The 12,642-nt window shown below is 45.3% G+C and overlaps 1 protein-coding gene across 2 annotated transcripts in view; it reads left to right on the top strand.

The window, feature by feature from the left end:
* The first annotated feature begins 288 nt into the window (after nucleotides 1-288).
* net1 (neuroepithelial cell transforming 1) overlaps nucleotides 289-12,642 on the top strand; it is a 135,149-nt gene continuing 122,795 nt past the window's right edge. Inside the window, exon 1 of one of the 2 annotated variants that reach the window (XM_078235851.1) lies at nucleotides 289-520. In XM_078235851.1, coding sequence (XP_078091977.1) covers nucleotides 420-520 — 101 coding nt within the window. In that variant the 5' untranslated portion in view covers nucleotides 289-419. The remainder of the gene's footprint in view (nucleotides 521-12,642) is intronic. The other variant, XM_078235850.1, reaches the window with a different exon arrangement.

Genomic DNA, 12,642 nt, shown 5'->3' with positions numbered 1-12,642 from the left:
AACAAGGTTTGCATGGTTAGTAATTTGACTCCAGATAGTATCGGGGAAGTTGTAGAAACACAATTCTTTGCAGCCTCAGTATTTAAACCATTGTTGTTTTATCACCTTTATTTCACCCCAAAGCAAGCTGAGGGTTTTGGTGTTCTGTGTTCCCCATTGCTGCAGGCAGCTCGATTTAGGCTTCAGATTTGGAGATGGGAGGGAAGGCCTTGGCGTTGCCCCGGCAACGGGGCGGCCGCTCATTGGTGCGTTCGAGATGCGGCAGTTTCAAACCGGGGTGTGGGGGCGGGGCGAATATAGACCCAGACAGACAGAGACCCAGACACAGAGAGAGACAGAGACCCAGACAGACAGAGACCCAGACAGACAGAGGCCTAGACAGAGACCCAGACAGAGACAGCGGCCCGCACACACTCGCCATGAGTCAGCCCGAGCGGCCGCTGAGAGAGACCAGGCGGCCGCCGCTGAAGAGGAAATCCTCAGCACCGTCCAGCAGCACTCCGGAACCGGGGGACAGCCGGTGAGTGAGAGAGGGAAAGGGAGGCGGGCAGCGGCGGCAGGGCCCGGCACAGAGGCTGCAGCAAAGGCCCGCCCGGGACCCACTGACACCTCCACCCACTTCCCATTCCTCTCCCCCGCCCCCGATCCCCCCCGTCCCCGATCCGCCCTCGGATCCCTCCTCCCCCCCCCACTCCCGATCTCCCCCCCCCCCCCCCACTCCCGATCTCCCCCCCCCCCCCCACTCCCGATCTCCCCCCACTCCCGATCTCCCCCCCCCCCCCACTCCCGATCTCCCCCCACTCCCGATCTCCCCCCCCCCCCCCCCACTCCCGATCTCCCCCCCCCCCCCTCCCGATCTCCCCCCCCCCCCCCCGCCGATTCCCGCCCTCGATCCCCTCCTGATTCGCCCCCCTGATCCCTCCCTCGATCCCCCCGATTCCCACCCTGATTCCCCCGATTCACCCCCCCGATCCCCCCGTTCCATTCCCGATTTCCCCCTCCCCCCGATTTCCCCCTCCCCCCGATTTCCCCCTCCCCCCGATTTCCCTCCCCCCGATTACCCCTCCCCCCGATTCCCCCCTGATTTCCCCCCCCCTGATTTCCCCCCCTGATTTCCCCCCCCCCCGATTTCCCCCCCCCGATTTCCCCCCCCCCGATTCCCCCCCCCCGATTTCCCCCCCCGATTCCCCCCCCCTGATTTCCCCCCCCCCGATTCCCCCCCCGATTCCCCCCCCCGATTCCCCCCCCCCGATTTCCCCCCCCCGATTCCCCCCCCCCGATTCCCCCCCCCCCGATTCCCCCCCCCCCGATTTCCCCCCCCGATTTCCCCCCCCCGATTTCCCCCCCCCGATTTCCCCCCCCCGATTTCCCCCCCGCTTCCCCCTCCGATTTCCCCCCCCGATTTCCCCCCCCGATTTCCCCCCCGATTCCCCCCTCCCAATGCCCCCCCACTGATTTCCCCCCCCCCCACTGATTTCCCCCCCCCCACTGATTTCCCCCCCCCACTGATTTCCCCCCCCCACTGATTTCCCCCCCCCACACTGATTTCCCCCCCACACTGATTTCCCCCCCCACTGATTCCCCCCCCACTGATTTCCCCCCCCCCACTGATTCCCCCCCATACTGTCCCTCATCTGAACCCCTCGTCCCCTCTTCAACGTCCCCCACTGACCCCCCTCCCCTTACTGACCCTCTTCAACATCCCTCTATTCTTTCCCCTCCCCTCCCCTCACTGACCCCCTCTGATGCTCCCTTCACTGACCCTCCATCCTCTACTTGTACATTTTTGGTCTTTTTAATTTTATTTGTGTGTGAACCTGAACAATAATGCATCCAGGACATGCTGTATTGTCCAAGAGCAGCTATCCAGGAAATTGTAGAGTGATGTTGACATGGCATAAGTCAAGGCTTGTGCCATGTCAACATTTCCCAGGTTATTTGTGCCACATGCTCGCTTTTCCTTGCCAAAGGAACATATGTGAGTTCTCAAAGCTCTGCTGTCCCCACACTCCCGCACATAAAATATCAGTGGTGATTGTGATTTTCCTGGTGCTGCCTTTTAAACTAGAAAACAATGTTGATTTGGCAGCAACATAATTTCTACAACAGCTTATATGAAACAACCCAAATCATTTTGTGGGAGCATTGTAAGATAAAACTTGGGTACAAAGCCAGATTGAGGGAGATTGAGCTAAATGACCAAAGACTTTGTCAAAGAAGTAGGTCTTGAGGAGCTTCTGAAAGGAGGAAAGAGGAATAGTCATGTTTCAGGAGGCAGTTCCTGAACTGAGTGCTGAGGCAACTCAAAGCATGATCATGAATGGTGGAGTAATTTAAAATTTCTCCAAATGGGTATGGAACATGGAGAACTGTTGTCTTAATTATTAGATTTTGCACTGCTCAGATATATATTTTTTTCAGGGACTTTGCCAAAAGAAACAAAGTTTTGCAGTTATACTCTTTTGTTTAATTTATTGCTTTTTTATTTATTAAAAATGAGAGGGGGGTGTTTGCAGCTCCTGGTGGAGCTGTAACCACTGTAGTGTAACAGCTGTGGTATCTTGCAAAGAAAGGCGACCAAGTAGATTAATGAATGAACCATTTTTATTAAAGTAACTAACAATGTACAGGGAGTGACATAATGGCTATTGTACTTCACAACTCAAGACTGCTAACTGCAAGGAAAACTGCACTTACCGCCAAGATTCACATGCCCCAGCCCGATTGGCTGAATGGGTCACATGATCCTCCAAGAGCTTGCCCGTAATGGGGCACACTACCATATCCCTCCCCTTTTAGGTTCCTGATTAACGCATTTCAATAACAATTGAACAACTTACAATGTTGTACAACAAATGGATCTCAAACAAGTCAAACGGTAGCACAGTGGTTAGCACTGCTGCTTCACAGCTCCAGGGTCCCGGGTTCGATTCCCGGCTCGGGTCACTGTCTGTGTGGAATTTGCACATTCTCCTCGTCTCTGCGTGGGTTTCCTCCGGTTTCCTCCCACAGTCCAAAGATGTGCGGGTTAGGTTGATTGGCCAGGTTAAAAATTGCCCCTTAGAGTCCTGAGATGCGTAGATTCGTGGGTAAATATGTGGGGGTAGGGCCTGGGTGGGATTGTGGTCGGTGCAGACTCGATGGGCCAAATGGCCTCCTTCTGCACTGTAGGGTTTCTATGATTCTATGAAGTCAGTCCGGGGACTTCTTGATCCTTTGGGAGCATTGTAATTCGCTAGCAGGTGCTCAGGCAGTCAAGGTAACTTTGGTTTGAACTTCAATGGGTTGACTCTTGCTTTGTGTAAGTGCAGATAACTTCTCTAATTCCCCCTGGAACATTCCTTGGTTCTTCCTCAGGATAGCTTGCTGCTGCATTGCTTTCATCTGGAGCAATAATCACTGACACACTCAGGGTGGTCTGCCCCACTGGTTCTGTGCGCGATTATTTCTTTTTCAAATGGTCCAGGGGTTTCTTTTTCCTTGAACAACTATTTCATACGACACTCGGCCTGTTCTGGCCACCGCTGTTCCAGGGATCCAATTTGGACCAACACAATATTTCTTGGCACATACCGAGTTGTCCACCTTAAATACTCTCTCTGTTTTGTTGCGTTGCAATGCTTATTCTGTGCATGCTGTTTTGCCTCTACCCTCACTGCCAAATTCGGAAATGCAAGACCCAGCTTGATCTAATATATTTGCCCATTAGTAACTCGGCAAGTGTAACATCTGTGGGTGACAAGGAGTGTTGTTCTATAGGCGATCAGGAAACTGGCTGGTTTGGTTTGTAGAGAGGCTGATGACTTTCTTCATAAAAGCAAAATACCGCAGGAGCTGGAATCTCAAACAAAAACAGAAAATGCTGGGAAATCTCAGTGGGTCTGACAGCATCTGTGGAGAGAGAATAGAGCCAATGTTTCAAACTCAGCTCTGACGAAGAGTCATCCTGACTTGAAACACTAGTTCTATTTTCTCTCCACAGATGCTGCCAGACCCGCTGAGATTTTCCAGCATTTTCTGTGACTGTTTCTTCATGGCGACTTTGAATGTTTGGATGGCTCTCTCAGCCAGTCCATTTGTTAGAGGGCCATTTGAATATGTTGGACGCTGTTGGTTCTCATGAAATGCTGGAATGCTTCACTTGTGAACGCAGTCCCATTGTTGGGTAGCAGCATCTCAGGGAACCCGTGCATGGCAAATGTCTGTCGCAATTTCTCGACCATTGCTGAATGAAGTCAGGGACGTAATTTTGTATATGACCAACCATTTGGAGTGCGGATCTATTGTGAACAGGAGCAGGATGGTCATGAGTGGCCCTGCAAAATCGATATGTAGTTGCCTCCATCGGCAACCTGGCCACTCCCATCGTGCATTAGGGTCGCAGGTGGCAATTTTTGCTGCATTTGACATTGACAATCTGGTCAAACAATGTGACCAATGTCGATATCTACCCAGGGCCACCAGGGCATAACTGTGTGCAAGCATTTTCAACTTTTCCATCTCAGGATGGGCAGAATGTAAGCAGAATGTAACTCTTTAACAAGACTGGGAATGACCATCCTTACTCCCATAATAATACACCACCCTCACAACTTAACTCATCTTTTCTTATCTGAAAGGGCCTTAATTGCTCAGAGCTGTTATCATAATGCCAAACATGGAGGACCATATGTTTACTTTGTGATAATATGAGGCCTTTCTGGGTCCAAAACTTGACCTGTCACACTGACATGGGCAATGTATCGAGAAAGTTTAGGGCAAGAACAATTTCATATGGTACCAGTGGAGGCAGTACTTTTAGGTAGGAGAAGGCAACTTAAAGCTTCCACATTTCAAATGTGTGCACCCGGCCTTTGTTGAAAAGTATACTCGTAGGCTGCTAGCAAAAGAGCTCAGCGTTGGACCCTTGCTTAAGCTATGAGAGGAATGGCCTTGTCCTCCTTCAATAGGGGTTTGTGGTCAGTCACTGCGATAAAATGACGTCCATAAATGTACTGATGGAACTTCTTCACTCCAAAGATGACAGCTAGTTCCTCTTTTTTGATTTGTGATTAAGCTTTCTCAGCATCAGTCAGAGCCCTCGAGGCGTAGGTTATAGACTTTCTGTACCATCTTCCATCTTATGCGATAAAACCTCTCTGATTCCGTTAGAATGATTGTTTATGAGGAGTCAAAGTGAACTGAGAGACTGGATGACTGATATTCCAGTTTAGCCTGTTCAAAGGCCTCTTTCTGTTGCTCCTTCCAATACCACTTCTGGTGCCTCTTGAGCAGTGTGTGTAGGGGTGCCAACACTAGAAAGATTAGGAATACATCTCCCATAATAGTTAATCAAAAAAAGATTTAAATTTCAATACATTTCTGGGGGATGGAGCTTCCTTAATTGCTTTTATCTTCCCCTCCATAGGACGCAGCCCTTTTGTGTCCATTTTGAACCCTAAGTACATTGATCCATGAGCCTGGAATGTATATTTCTCCCTTTTGAATCTCACTTCAGCCTCCTTGAATCTCTTTAAAACATCTTCAAGATTTGCCAGATGCCCCATCATCTAGATAGACAGCCACTTCAGTAGGTCCTATCGTAAGCTTCCTATCGTGCACTGGAAAATTGCACACAGCAATGAGACTTCAAAGGGTAGCTAAGTATGTTGGTATAAGCTTTGATGGGTGTTTATTGCAACAAATTCTCTAGATGCTTGATCTAACTCTAATTGTTGGTACACATGGCTCATACCTAGTTTAGTGTAAGTTAAACCTCCTGCTAATTTGGCATACAAATCTTCAATTTTTGGTATTGTGTATCGATCCAATTTTGTTGCTTTATTGATGGTTAACTAATAGTCTCCACATATAATGGTTTTATCTGACTTAACCACTGGCACGATGGGAGTAGCCCACTCCAAAAACTATATAGGCTTGATGATGCCTAATTCTTGAAGCCGCTCAAGTTCTGACTCAAGCTTCTCTTATAAGGCGTAGAGTGCAGGTCGTAGGGTGGCATGGCCTCAGGATCCAGACAATGTTTTGATTTTAGGCTTTGTATCTTCCCTAACTCACCTCAGAACAAACACCTCCTGGTTTTTTAAGACATCAAGGAAGTTTCCATCTTTGATTGTGAAGGTTTCTAGCCAATTTAATCTAACTAGGCTTATGTGACTGCTTCCTGGTAAAAAAAACATCTAGGAAACTTTACCCTTTCCTGATGTATTGCAGTGTCTGCAGCTCAGCCTCCAGTTCATTGACTCTGAGCCGAAGCTTCTTGAGCCGCAAACACTTACTGTAGACGTGTTTGCCCTTCCTGGATCATGATGTGGAGATGCCGGCGTTGGACTGGGGTGAACACAGTAAGAAGTCTCACAACACCAGGTTAAAGTCCAACAGGTTTATTTGGTAGCAAATACCATAAGCTTTCGGAGCACTGCTCCTTCGTCAGATGGAGTGGAAATGTGTTCTCAAACAGTGCAAACAGACACAAAATCAAGTTGCAGAAACTGATTAGAATGCCAATCCTACAGCCAGCCAGGTCTTAAAGGTACAGACAATGTGGGTGGAGGGAACATTAAACACAGGTTAAAGAGATGTGTATTGTCTCCAGACAGAACAGCTGGCGAGATTCTGCAAGCCCAGGAGGCAAGCTGTGGGGGTTACTGATAATGTGACATAAATCCAACATCCCGGTTTAGGCCGTCCTCATGTGTGCGGAACTTGGCTATCAGTTTCTGCTCAGCGATTCTGCGCTGTCGTGTGTCATGAAGGCCGCCTTGGAGAACACTTCCTGGATCACACAGGGATCCGGGAACTCCCCAATGCTGCAGCCTTGACACATCACCTGTTCTGCCATCCCTAATGTATTTTAATTAACCAACTTAATTATTCATTTATTATTGTTGCTCTTTTATATTTTTTTATGAACTTTACGACTAGCTTGTATACTATTTTAAATCTTAGGATTGAAACAGACCTTAACTACTTACCAGGTACTCACCAAACATCTAGCTACTTTTCCTGTAGTAGAGTAAGATCCAATTCCTACTGAATGTGAAATGTACAAAAAGCAAAAGGAAATGAACAACCCAACTCTCAGGTATGCATTCAGTTCCTCAGCTGAATTTGTTTGCCTTAGCTGCATTAAAGAACCCTGAATTTACAGTAAACTCAACGGGGGCTGGAGAAACCAGGTTCAACCAATTAACTAATTATCTGCTCCGCTGTCTCAACAGTGTGTGTTTACCCTGCCTATGAGGCCTTTGAGGACGGCTAAGAGTAAACTACATTGCTTTGGGTCTAAAATCTTTGGGAAGAAAGAAACTTAGTCTCTTTGCACAATATTTTCCAGTTTTTGTTAATTACAGAGTAGACTTGATTTTACAAGAACAAGATTAACACTTTAAACTCTCCCCATTCACTCAACTCTCAGTTATACACTCAGCTCTCAAAACATGAATTCAAATATCACGGTGGGTGCTGGGAAATTTAAATTCAATTGCATAAATGTGCAGTAAAAGAGCATTGTAAAGGTGGCCATCAAACTACTGCATTGTTGCAAAATCCTATCTCGTTCGCAAATATCTGTCAGGGAAGGTCCTTGCATAGTCTGATTTAAACAGGACTTTAGACCCAAAGAATGTAGTTTACTCTTAGCCGTCCTCAAAGGCCTCATAGGTCACTGAAAGCAATGCTCACGTTATGAGAATGATATTTTTTAAAATCAGTGGTCATTTATTACTTTGCTAAATTTGGAACATGTTCACAGGGAAGCCAGCTGCAAGGGGAAGCTTATGAATTACGGTCATTATTATCATTCAACTGACAGCAATTTTTGTCAGTTCCAATGTGACTTTAAATGGTTTTTGCAAATTATTGCTTCATCAAGTTTGCATATGGTGATAGTGGCCAGAGGGCTAAGTGGGGTTCCTGTCTAAAAAAAATAAAGTTTATTTATTAGTCACAAGTAGGCTTACATTAACACTGCAATGAAGTTACTGTACATAAAAACTGTGAAGATTAGATGGTCGCTAAGGCCCAGAAATAAAGTTTTGTGAAATTATCGAGCAGTATGAGCGTGTGCCTATCGTGCCTTTAATATAAAACGGCCCATGGTACGCCAGATGCATTCCAAAACAGGATATGTCACTGGGCCACCTCAGATGATATGAATGAGGTCAGATTGCCCAAAATGTGGTCAAAGAGGTCTGTTTTAAGGAATGTCTTAAAGAAGAAAATTGAGGTTGATGAATGCAGAGGTGAGGCCAGAGACCCTTTCAAATATGTTGGTAACAATACTTAAGGCAGAACTGTTGTAAAGTGATGACTCTTTTTATTAAATAGCTGAACTTTTGTAGTTTAAAAGAAATTGCAGAAGGTGCCTCATGTCAAACTTGGCCACAGGCGACACAGCTATTTGATTCACTGGTGTGTTCATTTAGATGTATCAAAATTAGAAACACAGGAAAATATGGAGGAAAGCCATCAACAGCCAGATGGCTAAATTGGACAGACGGATTTGTACTGTATGTCACCAATTGCACTGTTGCTAGATATCTGTTTTGGAAGACAATAATGTTGACTGGTCTGGTTTATTTTCAATTGCAGGAAATTTTATAAAATCTAATGGGTTAGTATTGAGCTTTGCTTTCTTGCTAAATAGTAAAGTGAAAGTTTATTTATTAGTCACAAGTAGGCTTACATTAACACTGCAATGAAGTTACTGTGAAAATCCCCTAGTCGCCACATTCCGGCACCTGTTCGGGTACACTGAGGGAGAATTTAGCATGGCCAACGCACCTAACCAGCGTGTCGTTTGGACTGTGGGAGGAAACCGAGCACGTGGAGGAAACCTATGCAGACATGAGGTAAACGTGCAGACTCCGCACAGACAGTGACCCAAGCCGGGAATCAAACCTGGGTCCCTGGCACTGTAAAGCAGCAGTGCTAACCATTGTGCCACTGTGAGTAATGTTCCATCTATTCTGAGTACCACTGAAGATGCACCGTACTATGTTGATGTCTGAGAGTATATTGGTTCAAGAGGTCTGACTTGAGGTGAACATTAGGTGGTGCAAATCGTTGTTTTTATGGTTTATATTATGTGCAGTCCATTGTTTTCTGGTAATCTGGGCAAACTAATTCAGTCTTGGCCTTCTTTCCAAAGTTTCTGTTCTTTATTACTATTTCTCCACAGTTGTAGTCTTACAATTATTTTAAATTGCTGTTTCTGCTTTTATATTAATATTTATGACTGGTTGTTCATAATAGCCATTTTAAAATGGTCCCTGCAACCGCATGTTGGAAGAATTTCTGTTGTTGTTTCCACCTCTGCATGAGCAAGTGAGATTAAACAATGGATAACCCACTCCATTATTACCTGATGTAAGTGTGTAGCTGATCAGTTGCCAATATCAGACACTTAAGATTGATCATTAGGGCATCAATTGCTTACATTCACGAGTAAGACTGACAGTTCAGCGATTTCTTGATGGGATGTAAATTTTTGCTTAGCTACCAAGCAGACTATTAATTCGAAGCAGAGTTATGTTTGATAGTTCAATTTGATTACAATTAATTGGCCAGATGTATAACTGTGAACAGCAGCAATTGTATAGTTGTATTTCTACTTACGAGGCAGTTGAGTTCCGTCCAGTAGAACACTTAGTGCTCGCCCAGTCATGTGTAAAACCTTGCATCGCAGGCATATAGTCTAAATGGTTATATCTGTAGTCTATTAGAACATAGGATCTTATTTTCAAATGGGCACTGGAAATCAAATAAATCACTAAGATAGTTAAATATGCTTTTTGCTCTTCCTTTTGTTCAATTTTATTTAATAAACTTGATTTTCAGTTTTAGCCTGAAATGCACACATGGCCAATTTTATTTGTCAGTGCAATCAAGGGTGTGTAATCATCAGTTTGAAGTGCATGCTTCTGATCATTATTTTCTCCCTTGCTCTGTTGTCCAAGATTGTGTTTGTTTTACGAAGATCATAACATTCTTCCCTGGAGATTATAGGCTTGCCTGTGCAAGTGGAACTTTTATATTGGGCGCAAGACAGTACCAGTCGTGAGCTTGAATCGTAACATCTGAGTAACTTGAATTCAGAGACATGTTTGTGAGTTCACCCAACAGCCCTACTACCTCTGTGAGTTAAGGGAGTGAGTGTTTGAAATGTGGGAGGTTCTATAATTAAACCTTTTTCTATATCACCTGATGGCAAACAGGCACATTTCCGAGGAGCAGATCTGGATAATATTTTGGGTAATGCTAATTTAGTTTTAGTTTGTCGTTTTTTCTCTAAAACCCACACACACCCCCCAACTTCACCGAATCGTTCCAGGATCTGTTCCTTCCTTGGCTGAGGTTAGTTAACTCAATAAGAATCAAGAGTTGAATATAGATTTTTCTTGTGACTTTTGTCCCAGTATGACACCATGTTTTTTCAGATTTGCACTTGGGAGTGTGAATGTCGCTGGTGCTGGCAAGATCAGTATTTGCTGCCTATCCCTTATTGCCGTTGAGATGGTGGTGAATTGTCTTTTTGATCTGCTGTTGGCCATGTGCTGTACTACACCCACACTGCAGTTAGGGAGGAAGTTGTAGGATTTTTCTCAGTGACAAAAAAGGAGCTGCAATATATTTTCAAGTTAGGATGGTGAATGACTTGGAGAGGAACTTCCAGATGGTGGTGATCCCATGTGACTGCTCTTGTCATTCTCGGTGGAAGAGGCTGTGGGTTTGGAAGGTGTTGCTGAAAAGCTGCGTAGTGTGTCTTGTGGCTGATGGCATTTCTAAAAATGAAATGTCAGCCTGGTGAAGCTATAACACAGGATTATAAGCATACACAGCCGAACAGCATGCAATAGACCGTTAAGTGATCCTACAACAAATCAATCAGATCAAAGATCTGTAGTCATGCCATATCCAGCCTAAATTATGATGAACAATTAAAGAAATAACAGGAATCCTAGAATCATAGATACCGTACAGTGCAGAATGAAGTCATTCGGCCCCATCGAGTCTGTATTAACTCAGCATCTTACTCAGGCCCACACACTCCCCAACCTGCCCGATCCCTTACTTACACTTGGGACACTAAGGGACAATGTAGCAAGGCCAATCCACCTAACCTGCATATCTTTGGACTGAGGTGGAGGGGACTCCACAAACGTCCCCTGCTCACTGATGCAGTTGCCTAGTATATCAGTGCAAAAGACAAAGCTGAAGGATTTGCAGCCATCAACAGCCACAAGTGCCAAGTGGATGATGCATCTGTTTCTTCCTGAGGTCCCCAACATCACAGATGCCAGTCTTGAGCCAATTTGATTCAGTTCATGTGAGATCAAGAAATGGCTGATGACGCTGGATGCAGCAAAGATTATGGGCCTTGAAGACATGCTGGTTGTAGTACAGAAGACTTGTCCTCCAGAATAAACTGTGCCCCCCCTAACTCATGGTGTCCAGCTACAACAATGTGAAATTTACACGGGTCTGCATGTCCACAAAAAGTGGAATAAATCCAATTTGGACAATCACCATCCCATTACTGTACTCTGAATAATCATCCAAGTGATAAGAATGTGGCATCAGCAGTGCTATCAAGAGGCACATTTTTACCAATAACTCACCAGTGCTCACTTTGAGTTCTGTCAGAGCCACTCAGCTCCAGATCTCATTGTAATTGATCTCTGGTCTGAACATAGACAAAGAAGCTAAGCTCGAGAGGCGAGGCGAGATTGACCGCCCTTGACATTAAGACAGCATTTGAGTGAGTGTGGCACCATGGAGCACGAGCAAAATGGGAATCATTGGGAATTGGGGGTGGAGGGATGGAACTCTCCATTGGTTGGAGTCACATCCATCAAAAGGGAAGATAGTTATTGTTGTTGGAGGTCAATTATCTCTGTCCCACAACATCACTGCAGGGGTTCCGCAGAGAAATGTCCCGGGTCTAACCATCTTCAGCTGCTTCATCAGTGACCTCTCCTCCATCATAAGGCCAGAACTGGGTAATTGACAGATCGTTGCACAGTGTTGAGCACCATTCACGACTCATCACAAACTGAGGCAGTCCGTGCTGCATGCAGCAAAATGTGGATGATATTCAGGCTTGGACTAGGACGTGGCAAGCAACATTTCATGAGAAGGGCCAGGTAATGATGATAACCAACAAGAGAGAATCTAACCGTCTTCCCTTGACATTCGTTGACATTACTTAATTCCTCACCTTAATTATTCTAGGTGTTACCAGTTATCAGAAACTGAACTGGACCAGCCAAATAAATACTGTGGTTACAAAAACTGTAAGAAGTTTAACAACACCAGGTTAAAGTCCAACAGGTTTATTTGGTAGCAAAAGCCACAAGCTTTCGGAGCCTTAAGCTCCTTCTTCAGGTGAGTGGGAATTCTGTTCACAAACAGGGCATATAAAGACACAAACTCAATTTACAGAATAATGGTTGGAATGCGAATGCTTACAGCTAATCAAGTCTTAAAGGTACAAACAATGTGAGTGGAGAGAGCATTAAGACAAGTTAAAGAGATATGTATTGTCTCCAGACAGATCTCTTTAACCTGTCTAGATGCATAGGAATGCCACCAGTTGCGATTTTTCCCTCCAACCCCACAGCATCCTGATCTGAACTATAT

The sequence above is a fragment of the Mustelus asterias genome, chromosome 19 (assembly GCF_964213995.1).
Source record: "Mustelus asterias chromosome 19, sMusAst1.hap1.1, whole genome shotgun sequence".
In the NCBI taxonomy this organism is placed as follows: domain Eukaryota; kingdom Metazoa; phylum Chordata; class Chondrichthyes; order Carcharhiniformes; family Triakidae; genus Mustelus; species Mustelus asterias.
The sequence above is the reverse complement of the archived record's forward strand: the minus strand, read 5'-3'. Positions and strand labels throughout refer to the sequence as shown.